This window comes from Arachis duranensis, chromosome 10 (genome assembly GCF_000817695.3).
Source record: "Arachis duranensis cultivar V14167 chromosome 10, aradu.V14167.gnm2.J7QH, whole genome shotgun sequence".
Taxonomy (NCBI): Eukaryota; Viridiplantae; Streptophyta; class Magnoliopsida; order Fabales; family Fabaceae; genus Arachis; species Arachis duranensis.
This window is the reverse complement of record NC_029781.3, coordinates 30,482,141-30,500,828: the sequence shown is the minus strand read 5'-3', so window position 1 is coordinate 30,500,828 and position 18,688 is coordinate 30,482,141. Positions and strand designations below refer to the sequence as shown.

The following is an 18,688-nucleotide window of genomic DNA, read 5'->3' as shown; positions in this document are numbered from 1 at the left end:
ATTATCTTATATTTTTATATTACAGTTTAAAAAATTATTTAAATAAAACTTTTTAATATTATAAACATTTTTACAGTGGTTTGCTATGTTGGCCTGCCCTCCGTTAGGGGTAAGCATGGGTCGGGTTGGTTCGGATTTAAGGTGAAATTAGAACCAAACCAATTGAACTGTAATTGATTCGGTTTGGTTTGGATTTATATTTTTTGTGTATGTATATGAACCAAACCAAACAAATTAAGAACGGATTAGTTTAATTTGGTTTGGGTAATTGAGTATCTGATGAAATAGAAATTCATAAAAAAATGAAATTTTTATCTTAAAAATTCTGTAAGTACAATAAACATGTAACATCAATAGAAATAATCCAAATATGTTAAATACCAAATACGTTAAAAACTAAACATATTAAAATCCAAACATATTAAACATTAAAGCCATTAAAATCTAAACATGTTAAACACCAAACACATTAGATGCTAAATACAAAAGTGCAATAGAAATAATCTTTCAAAGGAATAATCTTTCAATTAATATATGGTCGGGTCTACGGATTAGTTCGGATTTTACACCCCAAAATTATTACCCGAACCAATTAGTAGAGAGAGCTATTAGTTTGGTTTGAATTGGACCTGATTACCCGTTAGTTCTAGAACCAATTCAATTGATTCTGTTTAGATTCGGACGGGTAATTGGATATCCGCTACTCATGCTCATTCCTACCTTCCGCAACCTAAACCCTTGTGTCAAGAGATGTAGATTATTTACGTTGACACACGTCAAATTTTTAGTTCAACTCACCTTTTTCTTGAGTTTGAAGATTGATCGAACAAATTCGACAATTTAAAATTATTTTACCAACTATATTTATTATCACTCAGATTTTTTGAAAATATTTGATAAAAAAATCAATCAAAAATTACTATAATTTATCTTATTTAATATTTATTAATTATTATAATAATTAATAAATATTAAATAACACAAATTCTGATGAATTTTTTTTCTTTCTATCATTATCGAATTCTTTCATACTCTACATGTCCAAGAAAAGAAGAATGATTCTATCCTACAAGATTGATGGCTTTCTAAACTCGTCTTTTAATTTTGATGTTGTGTTTTCAGTGACGTTTTTTAATAATATTAAAATTTAGTGTATTTTTTTATATAAAAATTATAAATATAAAAATTAAATTTGTGACTTTTATTTTTTATTTTTAAAACATGCAAATTTGCAAATTTATATTTTAATATTTTTTTAAATATAGAAATTGGACCCTCTAATTTGTTTTACAGTAAAAAAAATTATTTTAACATGAGTCGGATAACTCCGCGTATGTTACATTTGTGGTATATAGCCGGTCCCAAACTCGGATAAAGGAGGAGGGTTGTGTTAGATTTTCGACAACCAACATAAAAATATAGTGGAACCCCCATGACATGAATCAAAGACATTATTGCGCTAAAGTTAGGTCGTTGCTCAGAAGCAACGCGCTGTATGGCTCGAGTACGGTGTCAAATGAGCAAGAGCCGCTACATCGGTACCCAGATGTAGTGTTAAATGAGCAAGGGTTCTCGTGTTTTCGTGAACGGACGAGGATAAATAAGCTAGTTCACAAAGTAAAAGGTAAAGATCAGAGCGACAGAAGGTTGAAATTTGGGACATGGAACATAGGCACTCTAACAGGAAAATTCATGGAGGTGGTGGACACCATAACAAGGAGGAATATTAGCATTATGTGCCTACAAGAAATAAAATGGGTTGGTGCGAAGGCTAGAGAGTTGGATACTTCTGATTTCAAACTTTGGTATACAGGAAAGATGAAGAATAGGAATGAGGTTCGAATAATTGTGGATAAACAGTGGAAAAAGGACGTAGTAGATGTCAAGAGGGTGAGAGATCGGATCATCTCTATCAAACTTGTGGTGCAGGGAGGTGCTTTCCATGTGATTAGCGCTTATGCACCACAAGTGGGTTCGGACGAACAACACAAGATAAGGTTTTGGGAGGATCTAGAAAATTTGGTTCAAGACATACCTTTGGGAGATAAGATTTTCTTAGGAGGAGATTTAAATGGCCATGTTGGGAGAGAAGTGACTGGATATGGGAGTATTCACGGAGGCCATGGTTTCGGGGTGATCAATGTCGATAGTAAAACTATTTTGCACTTTTCCTCAACCGTTGATCTTCTCATCGCAAATACATGTTTTAAAAAGAGAGACGAACATCTTATAACCTATAAGAGTAACATGACAAACTCTCAAATTGACTTCTTCTTGTTGAGGAGAGTCGACCGGAAATTTTGCATTAATTGTAAAATTATTCCGGGAGAGAGTTTGACAACACAACATATGGTGCTCGTCATGGATTTTTGCGTTGAGCAAAATTTGAGAAAAAGACATCATACAAAGAACCCAAGGACGAGGTGGTGGCAGATGAAAGGTGAGGAACAAAGAAGCTTCCTAAGACGGGTAGGAGAAGAGGCAAAGTGGGATGGGAATGGAAGCGTGGAAGAGATGTGCAGGGAGATGGCAGAAGTTATTAGAAGAACAGCAAAAGAAAGCTTTGGTGAATCCAAAGGAATAGGACCAAGAGACAAAGAGTCGTGGTGGTGGAATGCGAGTGTACAAGATAAGATAAAGATAAAAAGGGAGTGCTTTAAAGAGTGGTATTTATGCCACAATGCAGATAACTGGGAAAAATATAAGGCGGCTAAGAAAGAGACAAAAGTGGCTATAAGTGAAGCAAGAACAAGAGCATATGAGGGCCTCTACCAGTCTTTGGACATGAAAGAAGGAGAAAAAGGTATATATAGAATTGTAAAAGAGCCGTGAAAGAAGAACGAGAGATTTGGATCAGGTTAAGTGCATAAATGATAAGGATAGAGAGGTGTTGGCTCAAGAGGAGAAGATTAATGAAAGGTGGAAGAGCTACTTCTACAAGTTATTTAGTGAGGGACAGAAGACTCTTCCGAGCCTTAGTCGGTTATGCACAAGGGAAGAAGATCAAAATTTTGACTACTATCAAAGGATCTGAGATTTTGAAGTAAAAAAGACTCTAAAGCAAATGAAAAATGATAGGACAGTAGGACCTGATAATATTCCAATTGAGGTTTGGAAGGGTCTTGGAGAAAAAGGCATCAATTGGTTAACCAAACGTTTTAATGAGATTTTAAGGTCAAAGAAGATGCCTGATGAGTGGAGAAGGAGCACCTTGGTACCTATCTACAAGAATAAGGGGGATATACAAAGTTGCGAAAACTATATATGGAATATATAGATTAATGGTACCTATCTGCGCATAAGCCGTAGCAAGACGAAATATATGAAATGTAAGTTCAGTCTGATAAGGGAAAACCCTAATATAGAGGTGAAGATTGGAGAAAACATCCTACAAAAAGTTAAAAGTTTTAAGTATCTTGGGTGCATCATACAGGATAATGGATTGAACTGTATGTAAATCATAAGATCCAAGCAGGTTGGTCAAAATGGCGGAGTGCATCTGGTTTTATATGCGACAAAAAAGTGCCTTTAAAACTTAGAGGTAAATTCTATCGCACTGCTATAAGACCGGCTATGCTTTATGGTACGGAGTGTTGGGCGGCTAAAGGGGAGCACGAACATATGCTGAGTGTGGCAGAGATGAAGATGTTGAGATGGATGAGTGATCATACGCGATTGGATAAAATAAGGAACGAAGATATAAGGGAGAGAGTTAGAGTAGCACCCATTGTGGAAAAGATGGTTGAATCGCGTCTCAGGTGGTTTGGACATGTGAGAAGAAGACTAATAGAACATCCATTCAGGAGGGTGGGTGAGATGGAAGATGGACAAGTGATGAAATGCAGAGGAAGACCTAAGAAGACCATCCATGAGGTGGTCAAACGAGATCTACATGTAAACGGTCTCTCTGCAAATATGATACATGACAGAGGACAATGGCATCGTTTGATTCATGTAGCCGACCCCACTTAGTGGGACAAGAATTTATTGTTGTTGTTGTTGTTGTAACATGAGTCGGATCCTTTGTAACACCTTAATATACAAATCCTTATGCTCGAGTCATAAGTCAATGATACTACGGTGGTACGACTCTCAGGTGGATTTTTTTTAATATATAGATATAGATAATTTCAAAAGGAGTATTAATCGATAAGCCTGAAAAGAGTAGGAATAAAATCGCGAAGACGTATCACTCACGTCTCAACAACAAAAAGATAAACCGTGAAGCCGAACGCGATATACGGACAAGGCATAAAAGAGATTAAGAGATAGATAACAGATAGATATTTATAGCATAAGTAAATAGCCACTAGTCGCGACCCGCGAAGTTTAGACCGGCTAGGGTACAGTATTAAAGGAGTTGACAATAGTATATCCTAATCTCTCCCAAAGGAAACATGAGAGCCTTTATAAGCAAGTTTAAAAGAGTACAATACATGATATAATCTTTTCGAAACAAAGGTGGAGAGATTCTAAGCAAAACACAAAGTAGAGAAAATAAAGATCTTCGCCGTCTCTCAGACGACCCACAACTCACTGCTGAGCACCTGGACCTGTATCTGAAAAACAAGAGATATATACGGAATGAGAACCCCGGGCCCATGGATTCCCAGTACGGTAAAAGTGCCAAATAAATACAATGCACTGCAATAAAAACTCATTAAGCATCCTAAACTCCGTTTCACTGAGTATCCAGCCTAGATTCTCACTAATCCATAAATAGGCATCTGTCGTAAGGGGATACTAAATCTAGTTCATATCTCATATGATTCCCAACTCGCTGACTCTCCCATGAATCAGATTCAGAATCATAAACAAAACCATCATCAGTCGTACTGTCTCAACAATTCTATATCAATACATCATACCCTCACCTGGAGCTAGTGAAACCACATCACTGCGTCTACCCAGGGAGCTCAAATCATCTCAACCAATGATCATCATCATCATCATGCAATCGCATCATCAATTCATCTCATCAAGAACAGCCCTCAACCTCCACCGACACCAACATGAGGGGCCTCTCAGTTGTACAAACACAAGCAATACAGGCAAGTAATACACAATTAAGTTACAAGTAGAACAAGTAGCACATAATCAGGTAACTTAGCATATATAATGTAGAAATCCAAAACAAATAGGCAAACCCAAACAATTCAAACATATGCAAATGATGAATGCCTGCCCTATGACTGATGATATCATCTGTCGGTTATCAAGCCAACCCGACGTGTCTGGTAGCTAACCCGGGCACAGTCTCTCTATTTCGTATTAATATCATTAGAGGGAATATGTGCCCTGTCACCATTAGAGGGTATCTGCGCCCTGTCGCCATTAAAGGGTATCTGCGCTATGTCGCCATTAGAGGGTATCGGTGCCCTGTCACCCTTACAACCAGAGAGAAAACACAAGCATGCTTACATTCAACATTTTCCATCATTATTCATTTATCATATTCGTTCATTTATCATATATGCCTTTATACTCAGCCATAATCCATAATGCCTTTGCCATAACTCATCCGGCTCATGGTTCAATCAAGAACCAACCATTTATCAATAAATATAGCCCTTCGGCTCATGGCATACACGGTACTTCCACCGCCATCCTCCGTATCTCATATAATCATCTTTGTTCATCATTGATCATAACTTTTTCCCTTGCTTCATTCGCAAGTTACCACATCCCCTAGCTCCTTTCTCATTGCTAGGCATATCATAATGATTTAATACATAAGGGGTGAGATCAGAGGCTTAGAAGTATGAGATTTAGCTTTTAAAACTCACAAATCAACTTTGGGATGAAAACAGGGTCACGCGCACTCGTACTTCATGCGCACGCATGGATGGCCACAAAGCTCGTCGACGCGTATGCGTCATACACGCGGACGCGCGGATTGAAACACAGCCAGACGACACGTACGCGTGGGTGCATTTGCGCCCCAGGCACAAAACTGGCACAACTCTGGCACAACTCTCGGGAAAATGGCTGGGTATTGGGTGCAGCGCATCGACGCGCACGCGCACACCACGCGCACGCGTGGATGGTGCCTTCTTGAAGAACGACGCATACGCGCCAAGTGCGCCTACGCGTGGAGGGTCATTCTGCTAAAAATTTTCTAAGTTAAAAGCTGCAGAATTCACAAATTCAACCCCCAATCTTCTGACGGACATAACTTTCTCATTTTAAATTGTTTTTCGCCCGTTCTTCGAACGGCATGGACATCCCGGATCCAACTTCACTTCTAAACAAGTTTGGCACAAAACAGAAATCTGCAGTCCAAGTTATGTCCCGTCAAAGTATGCCCAAAAACCATGTTTTCACTCAAAACCACAAAGTGCCATTTTCAAAACAAGCCATTTTCAACTCTTTTCAAAATCAAACAAAACATGCCAATTTCATCCCTTTTCTTTGAAATCAATCAAAGTATATCAAAATCGACATTAAGCCTCCTCAACTCATACACTAACACATTACCACAATTCACAAAACCGCCATATAACCATTTTTACCCATTTCAAACAAATGGCTAAATTACAAACACATTAACATGTCATACATCCTTTCTCATCCCAATTTCCACAATACTATTTCCAATCAATCATCAATATACATAATCAATATCATACTCACTATCACATGGTTTCACCCACAAATCAACCTTAATCATTGCTCAAACATATATCACAACATACATATCTCTCATGCATCATCATACCATCAAGGCATCAATAATCATGATCACATATATGACTACATAACATACCTCAACCAAAACCAAACATACCTCATCTATACAATTTTACCCAAAATTACCAAATTCCACACTTCAACTCCTCAAACCTTATTATTTAATAACCAAGCCAATCATTCATATATTCATTATCTGAAATTCATCCAATCACTTGTGTCATCATACAATGCACACATCAACTTACCTTCTTTATCTCTTTCCGGCCTCCGGCCCAAGATTCACGGCCTCTGGCCCAAGCTCACAATTTAAATTCATAAACTACAAATCAATACTCATTACCCAATACATCAAATTCTCAATACACCAAGCATACAAGGCCACACAATTTTCAACCTAATCATTAATTCACATTACATACCAACTATGCATATTAGCACCAACCATTTACACAATCCAAACTTAATCCTAGGGGCATCTAGCCTAGGAATTCTCATCACACCACACGGTACTAAAATAAAACTTAAACCGTACCTCTTGTAACTAAACCAATACCAAAACCATCAAATACACTAACATAACAAATATCACATACATACATCAACCTAGGGCTCATAAAAATGACAATTCACAAGGGTTGGAGGGTTTCTTACCTTAACCCACTGAAGTTTGTGATGAATATCACCCATGGCTCATACTAGAGCACTCCTAAACAACCAAAATCACAAGGTTTTCTCAAAACCCAAACCAAATTCGAATTTGAAGAGGAAAATGAAAATTGGGCAGAGGACAGTAGATTACTCACCAAAAAACTTAGATAGAATTGTAGAGGATGAGAAGAGCGACGCGTAGCCGCAAACGGTTGTCAATCAGAGCTCCGTAGCTCAAGTTATGGTGATTTGAAGATCAAAGAGAGTTAGGATTTCTCTCTTCTCTTCTCTCTTCTCAATTCAGCGTGGAACACAATAATGGAGGGAGGAATGCTGCTGAAATGGCTTAATAAAGCTATATATATGTTGGGTCTTGGACCCACTTAGGCCCGGTTTACTTATTTTTGTTCGTTGGCCCAATTTTGGGCCAAAATCTTTAAGATTAGCGCTCCAAATCGCACTTTAAATATTTCTACCTCCCCTAATCATAATTTCTCATTTTTTAATCTTATTTACTCATAATCAATTTTCTCAACTGCAGTACTAGACAGATCTCAGCCGGTACTGCCGTTCAAAATTCCACTGTGCGCTTTTACGCAGAAAACTATATTTTCCGACTCGAAAAAATTCACTGAATCCAAATATCATATTTAAATCATCAAATTCCAATTGCCAAATCTTCCAATCATATTCGCTCCTATTTAACTTATTATTTAATTAATTTCGGTTAGACCGGATATTACATCCTTCAATTTGTGCAATATAAAATCTGACCCTTAGATTTCTCTATAAACTTTATTATTTTTTAAATCCGAAGGTCCAATTTATTATTTAAAATTAAAAAAAATTAAAATTTATATTAAAAAGAAAACATACTAATTAACCATTACAATAAAATTACACACCATCTTTTTTTCATATCTAAAAATATTAACCTTCTAAACTCTATTGCAGAAAGTTTTTCTTTTCTTTTATAAAATAATCTTAGAGGAAGTCAAATTGTTTGCAACATGTTGCTAAATAGTAAATACCATAATAAGAGGGCATGAGATTTTTATTTATTTGATACATGACTCATGTAAGGTTTAGTGAAGACTGATGTATTATTTATTTGTTTAAAATATAATTATATAATCAGTCATAATTAGCAGCAATAGATTGTAGTTGAAGGCAAAGGTCTATGGGCTTGGACATCATGATCATGTGATCTGATCCAGCAATCTCAACCACACGATTAGGGGGATTGTGCTCAATCATCCATCGTTGAAGATTTGGACTCACTACAAGATCTTTTTCGGACACAACAAAGATACGACTTACAGAACTATATTTTGTGTGTGATAGGGTTAACACTTTTGTTATATCTTTGTTGCTGAATAGTTTCAATGGTCTCACCAACGTTGTTGCCAGATTCCAATCCTGTAAAATATAAATTGAAGTAGTTGATCATTGTTTCATGTAAATAACTAAATATACATTTTAGATTTCAGTCGAGGTAGATTAATAAATATGTTGAAAAAATAAGATATGTTTTTATCCATGTCATTTGTTGTTGTTAATAATGCTAATAATTAGGGCATGCACAATCAAAATTATACAAATAAAAATGCGAATAATCATGTAAGAGGATTGATTTTTCAGTTATGTTTTTTTTTAATAGAATATAATAAATTCTTGTTGATGAAATTGTATAATGTATACATTGTTAGATTATTTAGTGGAGGTATGATTAAGATTTTATTTTATCATATACCTTAAAAGATAGATGTATTTCAACAACCTATTAAAGATAAATTTATCTTCTCTTATCTTGACAAAATCTATTTGTACTCCACTACTCCAATAAATATTTATATTTAAAAAAATGTTATATATACCACTTTTGTGTATATTTTTTATAATTAAATTTCCTGCCTCATGACGAGTTGTTGGTAATAACGCTTAGTATAGTAGTCTTGCTTTTGATACTAAAAGTGACTGTTAAAAAGTGAAAAAAATGTTTATTTTTTATACAATAAAATGAGTGTTCAAAAACTGTATATATAAAAAGTGATGCCATTATATAACTATTTTTATTTTATCGTTTATGCTAGTAATCGAGACACCTCCAATACTTGCAGTTAAACTCTGATGCCCTAGATCAAAGATTCAAATAGCAGAGATATGAGCCATTTATTGGGTTTTGTCCAATTGACATTGTCCTTTGACGGTACGAGATTTCTTTACAAATGGTTGCCTACCAATTAAGTTAGATTTTTCATGGCTTTAAAAGAAATAAAAGCAGTAGCTATAAGTAGCTACAAACTAAGTACTAAAATCTTAATAACCATTTGTGCCGACCTTAATTATAATTAAATTTCTTTTAGTCTGCTCTCTTCTTGAGAAAATGATAGAAACAAAGAGAGTAATACGACATATTTTTGGTCTAAAAATAGTAAGGCCTTTCTTTTGGAGTCCTTAATAATATGATTTTAATTGTATATATACAATTATTTAATTATATTTACTTTTTAGAAGATTATTTATATTATTAAAATAAAAGATAATTAATTTTTGACCTAATAATATTGGATCAAATATATTTTGATATTATATTATTAAGAATTTAATTTTGGTGTATTATCAGTGTAAAGTAATTTTACTCGTGTATCAAATTACGTAATGTTATATTAGTAAAAATAGTCACTTTTTAGATTGACTGTGTGAATGGTCAAACAAAAGAACTAATATGACTGTATGACTATATAAATTTTTTTGTGTTAGTGCATTAAAAATAAACTCCATTATTAAATCACTTATCTTAAAATTTAAACTCATAGAAAGAGACATATGAATAATCATATCTCTAATAAATAATAGAAGAATTTAAAATTTGGTAAATAACCTGTTTTGAACTGAGCTGATACAATCTTGATGCAAGGTAGTGTGGTCCAAATGCAAATGTTGTGGCTGGTTTATTGCGCCCTTCATCGTAAGTGTAGTGATTATCCAACAATGATCCTGAGTTGCTAAATGCCTTTAAAAAAAGAAGTATCAATCATTAAAAAAAAAACAGTAGAATCAAATTCTTACATAATCGATATAAATTTCTGATATTTATTTAACTAAACTAGTGAGTTAATTAACCACTAAATTAATCCAAGTTAGTTACGACAAATGTTTTTTTTTATAGATCCCAACATCTATTGTTAGAGATAAAAATATGATGAAAAAATGCACGGGACAAATTTGAAAGTGTGACCAAATATTAGGGATAAAATCACACTTAATTAATATATTTTTTTAAAATATTGACTTGTGAATGCAGTAATTTATTAGTCAGTAGCAAATCTTTAAATAGAATTTTGATCCGCAATAAATTAGTCATTGATTTGTTATGTTAGGAGATACGATAGAAACAAAAAAAATATTTTTGTCTAATTTAAGTTTTTTAGTTCCAATTTAATTTTGATTAAATAATCATTTCTGATTATGAAAGATTCATACGTTGACAAAAAACTAACTATGAAAAATTAAAATTCAAGTTATACCCATACAAGATAAATTTTATTCGACAAAAATGATCAATTGTTAATTTTTTGTTGATGTTTCCATAAATACCCTTCTTCTTCCTCTTCCTTCCTCATCTTCCGTCATAACCACGACCACCTCCATTGCAAAATCTACCATTCCATTAGATCTACTTCTCTACTCCCACCTTTTTCAAACAGATGCATCTTGCCACAACCATAGTGATATTATTTATCCAATGGTCCATTTCCAGATTTTAAACCTGACATCAACATTGCACTTGGTATTCGATGTAGACGCCGTCAATGATTTCTTCTCAGAGGGAAGTGTGGCCTTGATACCTTCACAAGAAACGCTGACTCTGACCTTTGGTGTCTTCAAATTCCCCATCATGGCCTTCACCTTCATCTCCAGCTTCACCTTCAATGGCAACCCGCTCTTTCACTTTGTGTTGCTCTTTAACTTCGTCATATCGTAACTCTGTAGCACGCATCTCGTCGGAGCTCAAAATCATTATTTTCAACATTATCGTATTCTTTTTTTCGTGGCCGAAGGTGGGGAGAATGTCGTCTAGGACGTCGATGTCACCAAAGAGGATCAAGATGGAGATAAAATGTAGGAGAATGAGATGTTTTTGTTAGGATTTGTGGCGATTACGCTAATCATGAATTTTAAGCTGTGTGAAAGAAGCAATAAGGTTGAAGTATGAGAGTGTAAAGGACGTGACGGTGAAGTCAGGACAGTGAGAATGATAGAGGACATAAATGACGACACTATCGATACCGATTAGAAGGAAGAGGATGAGGACGATGAGGATCATCATGAAGCAAAAGCAACAACAGCAGCCACGGCGACTCCTTCGGTGGTGTGGCTACGAGTAGTAGGTTAGGCGCACTACAAGAAAATTACCAGATACCATCGGATTTAATAAAATCATTAGTTGATTTCTGGTAATTTTAAATTTCTACCATAATTTGGTAAACAAAAATTTTAATTTGACTTCTAACTGTGGACTAATTGTGAAAAAAAAAGAACACAACTGCCGTAGGATTTACCGGCAAAAATATTTGACAGTAATTGAGCGCCATAAAACATAATATGGCGTCAAAGTTACCGTTGGAATAATTCGACGGTAATAATCAACTTAGTTTCGTCATATTAATTGAAAAAATTGACGCAAAATCCGCCAGTAATTAGCGTCTCACGAAATAATCTGCCGGTAAAAATTTATAGCGCTATTTATACCGTCAAATTCAATTTGCCGATAATTCTGACGGTACTCAGCTCATTTTTTGTAGTGCTAAGATTAACTCAGAGAATTATCAACAATCAACACTAATTAACTTAGAAATTTACAACAATCAACAATAAGTCAATAATTAACTCAAAAAATTTAACAAGCTAATATTGATTCAGAGAATTAACAATGATTAACACTAATCAACTCAAAAAATTAACTCAGACAATAATAAACTTAGAAAATTAACAACAATAAAAAATAAGTCAATAATTAACTCAAAAAATTAACAATCAATCAAAATACCATCAACTCAAAACAAACCCTAAATTACATTCTACCTAACCTAATATTATTTAATTTCTAATTACACTAAATTAATATAACAAATAAACCCTAATCGCACATATCATGAAAATATTTAATCAAAAATTTAATAAAATTCTTAATAAAATCCTAAACAAACATAAAAATATAAAAAAATACAAAAACTATAGAAACATTACCTCTGATGGTGGCTACAGGATGGTAGAAGCATGGTGGTGACAGAAGGCAGTAGTGAAATCTACGGTGGTGGAGCTAGGTTTAGTAATATAACAAACAACCAAATAGAAAAATGAACAACAACTTTAACTTTGGTGAGGTGGGCCTCAGCCGTGGCGACGGTGACGCGATAACGACCTTTGATGGTAAGGGACACCAATAGCGGCACTGGAGGCTTTTCACAGAGGCTCCAGCAATAGTGATGATGTCGTGTTGATCTGCAATGACAATGGGCTAAGCGGTAGCGACGGCAGCTTCGGGGATTGGCGCAACGACCTTCTTCAATGGAAGAGAGGAAGAGAGAGAGAGAGACTAAAAGAGAGAGAGAAGAAGGGGGGAGAGAGAGAGAGAGTTTGCAAAAGTGAGGAGGAAGAGTTTTTGCGTTTGAAATTTACCCCAAATTTACTGTGGAATTTACTAGCGAAAAATTCCAACAGTAAGGTGTTCGTCGTTGCCTAAACGCTGCGTTTCACTAAATTGTGTTACCGTAAAAAAATTTCGACGAAAAATCTCACACTAAATTTGGTGCTGTTAAAATTAATTTTCGCGCTTCTATATTTACCGTCGGATTTAGCAATGGAATTTTAAATCCGATAGTAATTTATTTGAGGGACGAATTTTCACTCGTAATCGTTGAAAAATCTACCGGTAACATCTGTCACTAAATCTGATAGTAAATTCGACGGTATTAAGCGCATTACTTGTAGTAGGGGTGGCTCCGTAGAGCCTCTCACCAGAGCATGTGTTCTGGCATTCAGATAGGTTGGTTTCTAAAGTTCTAATTGCAAATTGGAAATTGTTGTTGTAATTTAAATTTGTGGTAGTTGTGACAAGATGTAGCTATCTAAGAGAGGTGGGAGTAGAGAAATAGATTTAGTGGGATAGTAAATTTTAGCGGAGATGGTGATGGTTATAAAAGGAAAATGAAGAATAAAGAGAAAAAGAAAAAAAATATTTACAAAATTAATAACAAAAATTTAACAACTAATCATTGTTATCGAATAAAATTTATCTTATATGTGTATAACTTTAGTTTTAATTTTTTAATCAATTTTATCCAAAAATAACTATTTACTCATTTAATTTTTCTCTCAATATTACCCTTCCTATCATAAATCATTATCTTCATTTTTTTTTCTCTCCACATGAATATTTCTTTTGAGGAGAAGTGGAGCGGAAGCAATTTTAACAGAAAGATATAGTAAGAGGAAAATTGGATACTAGAAGGGTAAATAGAATGAATAAAAAAATTAAAGACAAATATGAGATTTAGAACAAAGATTAGGAATAAAAACATTGATTTATATATTTTAGGTGAACTTTACATTTAGAATTTTTTTTATCACATATTTAACATAAAAACAAAATGCATATTTACGCATTGCTTCTTCTATAAATATTTAAAATGTGTCTTTTTTATTTACAGATAAATCCTAACAAAGTTGCAAAATTTTTAAAATTTTCTCATAAATAGCAATAATATAAATTGAAAAAAAATTCTTGATAATACTTATACATATAAATCACACGAAGTTATAGAGATTTAGCCTTCAACTTAAATCTATATACGTAGCTTCTATTTTTGAAGAAATAGCTAGGCATCTTCTTAAATCTAAATTACTTAATGTGATTTATGAATCAAAGTATATTATATGTCCCTCATGTATCAATATATGGTTCCTATAATCTTTGTAAGTGTGAGATAGTAAACAGCTTTTTAATTAAACGTTTCAACTATTATGTCACTCATTTCGTGCCAATTTTATTTAGGTATTGTTACGGTGTTTAAAAATATTTACTTAAGTTATTATTAAAAAAAATTTAAAATTAATATTTAATTTTTTAAATATATAAATAAATAATTATTAAATATTTAAAATTTATTATAAAAAATAAATTAAATAAAAATTGAATATAAAATAACGCCACCATATAACTTACTTCTTATTTATTATGAATGGAACTGTGAATTCACTCCTGCTCCCAACTCTAATTTTTAATATCAATATTTTCTTTTCACGTAATTTATTTGTACGATCATGATTATAGTGTCTAAATTTTAGTGTTTAATTTATTAAAAAAACTAAAAATTAATATTTAATCTAAATAATATAAAAATATCTAATTTTAAAATATTACAAATTTATCTTAAAAGAAAAGTTAGACAACTTCGACGCACTTTGTTAGTGGAGTAATTAAATAACCTAATAATATACCCGACAATCTTAGTCATTTAAAACTTTACTCACAGTGACATATGTTGTAATTTGTGTGACTCAGGATATGAAGACTGCGCAAGACAAATTGGATTGTCTGATTAGAGGTATTAAAAATCCTGGATTTGATTTGTGTATTGGCAGAGAACTCTGAATCCAATTTATGTACTGACAGAAAATCTTAGATCCAATTTTAGTATTCACGAAATTCTGCTCCACACAAATCGGACCGTCTGATTTATATCCCTCTCTCTCATCTGTACTGAAACGGTCGGATTTTTTTCCACTAAAACAAAAAATTGAATGCCGTCACAACCGTGTATATCTTTCCAATACTCCATAACTCAGCATAACTCACATGTCTATCTCATATAAAAAAAATTAGCCACGAAAGTTATCGACACGAAAGAATTGGCCTATTTGAATAACAAAGACGAAGAAGAATAGCTTTACCATTTGATACATGGCGGATATGTTGGCTGTTGGACCAGGCATGAAAGCAGTGACAAAGACTGCCACAGAAATCTTGTGAGGAAAATGTTCCATGGCATGGGATATGGCCAAGCCACCAAGGCTATGACCAACAAGAACCACTCTTTCATCTTCACCCACTGATGAAGTCATGAACTCAGTCAGAGGCTCAAAGTACTCAGAAATTGATCTAAGCTCCAAAACCTGCTTTTGGTTGACCCCTGAAGCTGCCAAGTCTAAGGCAGTCACATTGTGACCCCATGATTTGAGAAGTGTAATAACCTTGTACCATGACCATGCTCCGTGGCACGCTCCATGCACTAGAACAAAGTGATGCTTTCTATTTTGTGATGACTCCGGTGATGATGATCCTGACTTACTTGTTAAAGACGATAGGATAATCAAGAACAAGATGAAAACTAGTGTTTGGTGATGCTTCTTCTTTACATGTTCCATTAATTCAACTTATAAAAAATATTTATTTCAGTGGTTATTTGGTACTTCCGTTACAAAGGGAAAGGAGTCTTTTAAGCAGCAGCAATAAGATTCTAGAGAGATTTTCAAAAAAAAAAAAAACAGTGGGCCATTGCAAGGTGTTGGGATCGGGTAATCGTGAAAATGATATTTTTTTTCTTGAGGTTGAATGATTCAATGAGTATTTTTTCTGGTTATTATTATTATTTTTTTGTATTGAAGTGAAACGTGTGATATATTTAGATATTCTAATTTTTAGTATTTTTTGAAATTATTAAAAATATATAAATTGAAAGGTTTAATTTTTGTATTTTAAAATTTTTAATTTTTTAAAATAAAAATTGAATAATTTAAATTTTTTATCCTAAATCAAGTGGTGTCAAATTTAAAATTAACATCTAATTATTTATAATTTAAAAATATATTATATCAACCCAATATAAAAAATAAAAAGTGCATTTTTTTCCAGCTGTCAACATGAATTAGTCTATGTAAATTATGTAGTAAATAGTGTCGCATCGGAATAGATTATGATTATCCTTAATTGAAAATTTAGGAGTGGAGCAGCGGATACTCTGTCTCCCAAATAAAGGATGGACTCGGTCTTGTTTCTAGTAAAATTGGCAAAGTTGAATGAAAAGATGTTTATATTTTCGAAAGCGTAAATAATTAAATATATTATTGTATTTGATCAATTAAAAATATTATAAACTTATAATTTTCATTTTTAAAAATTAGTTTTTATTTTTTAAAATTTAAAAATTTAATATAATTTTATATATTAATAAATATTTAAATTTATTTTTATTTTCTTTATTATGTATGACTGTTAAAATTGTTTCAAAATTTTCGCAAGTTTTGTTATATGAACTGAAACTATAAGTCTGTCTCTTTCGTGGCAGTCAAACCGGTTCTTTTTTATTTGTTTGAAGTCTTTTTTAAAAAGATTACATTTTATTTCCTTTTGGGTTTAAGTATAAAAAAACAGTTGAAAGGATTTTTGCTTTTGACAAAAAATACAAAGCTTTCGTTTTTGGATTTGAACTTTTTTTCATTCCTACAAAATATGACTAGTTTGGTTAAGTAATTATCGGTGGTTCGAATTTTGTTTTATGTATGTAATAATTCATTAGCAAATAGTCGACTCTTAAATAGAGTTGCAATTCATTATAAATTAATCATTGGCTTATCGAATTGAAGATACTGTGAAAAACTAAAAAATATTATATACATACACTTCGACTTAAAATATATAAAAAAAATAACACAAATAATATTAGAAAGTAAACAAAAATTATTGTCTTTGACGAATAATTTGTCAACAATATTTAAAAATATAAACTAAAAATATATTATTAAATTATTAAATTAAAAAAAATTGGACTAATAACTAAAAACAATAAATTCGATGGACTTTGAATTTTTCTTTTATAAGTATATATCATCTTAAAAAGCTAAAATACTATATTGACAGCGATCAACGGTTTGCTCTGGTGGCATGCCCGCCTAACCTAAACCCTCAATTTAGGAGGGTGTAAATTTTTCCGCAGTTGAAAATTTAGTTAAAATGGTAGATCATGGTGTCTCAACCGTTCCGATAAATTGAAATTTTTTTACCACCCATACTTGTTATCTTTCTGAAAGGTTGTATACCTTTAAGCTTATTTTTTAACCTCATTATTTATAGTCTTACATCATCACATGTGCATCAAATTACAACAACTTCCATCTCTTTGGTATTATTACTCACCACTAGTATATGCTTCTACTGCTGTATTGCTGTAATGAAATATGAACTTGAAACCAAGTTACTGGGACAATTTGAAGTGATAAATTTGGAGGTTTTCAACATTGGACTTGGTAAAATTACTTCTTATTCTTTCAATTCGAAAGTTGCCCAGTTGACTGCTCTATACTTTGAAGGGTTCTTGTCGTTTGTTAACTCTTGTAGAGGATCCACATCAATGTACAGTTTATTGTTTTGGGGTCAAGAGGCATTCATTGTATTTGACTATTTGAAAACACAATTTAACTATAATGAGTTAATGCATACTTATCTATCTATATTTTTATTTGTAAAGAGGTTATTTGTTTGCAAATTATCAGAAGAGTGAAGTATCAAAACTACTACTGCTACTCTGCTAGAAAATAATATTACCAACAAGATTTTTAGGTGCTTTTATTTTGGATCATAATGATCTTTCGATTTTCTTTTTATCGGTTTGTTTTTTCTTTAATTTTTTTTCTTTTTTGGTTGGCGATATTTTTTAATCTGACTTCCTTCGCAAATTTGAGCTCTATTTAAGTGTCCATTATTAGCTAATAAATTATTGCATGTATAAAGTGTAATTCAAACCTTTAACATTTATTTAAACAAACAAATAAATTAACCATTCAACCAACTAAATTTATTTTTAATTTTGCTTTTTTGGACCTGGTATTTTTCTTTAATTTTAATAAAAAATATTTGGGTCATTTATCATAGATTTGAACATCTTAATAATGGGGCTTGGGGACATGATATTTAATTAATATTTTGAACGGTTTCGAAAATACTTAAGAGGCAAGTCGCACTCTTTTTATTTTTTTTAGGATTTAGTGTTAGATTCTTATACCGTGTTTGTTTATAGAAATAGAATATTAAAATAGAAATAAAGAGATATAAAATTATATTTGACAGATAAAATATGAATAGAGATATTATGTTTATAAACATTAAATTACAGTATTTTGTATCTATTCTGATAGGAAGACACAAAAACATTAACAAGAGACACAATTTATTTTTCGATTTTTTATTATTCTTGTTAATTTTTAAAATAATATTTTCTATTATTATATTTTTTTCAAAAATATTTTGAATGAAAAAAAATAAAAATAAAATTGACTTTCATAA

At 32.5% G+C, this 18,688-nt stretch overlaps 1 protein-coding gene across 1 annotated transcript; it reads right to left on the bottom strand.

The window, feature by feature from the left end:
- Nucleotides 1-8,374: 8,374 nt before the first annotated feature.
- LOC107469559 (methyl jasmonate esterase 1-like) lies at nt 8,375-15,819 on the bottom strand. The gene is made up of 3 exons (XM_016088932.3): nt 15,301-15,819; nt 10,226-10,357; nt 8,375-8,760 (listed from the first exon to the last, which is right to left on the bottom strand). Exons 1-3 carry the CDS (start codon nt 15,772-15,774, stop codon nt 8,476-8,478), a joined length of 891 nt encoding a protein of 296 aa, XP_015944418.1. The 5' UTR covers nt 15,775-15,819; the 3' UTR covers nt 8,375-8,475.
- Between the last annotated feature and the right edge of the window lie 2,869 nt (nt 15,820-18,688).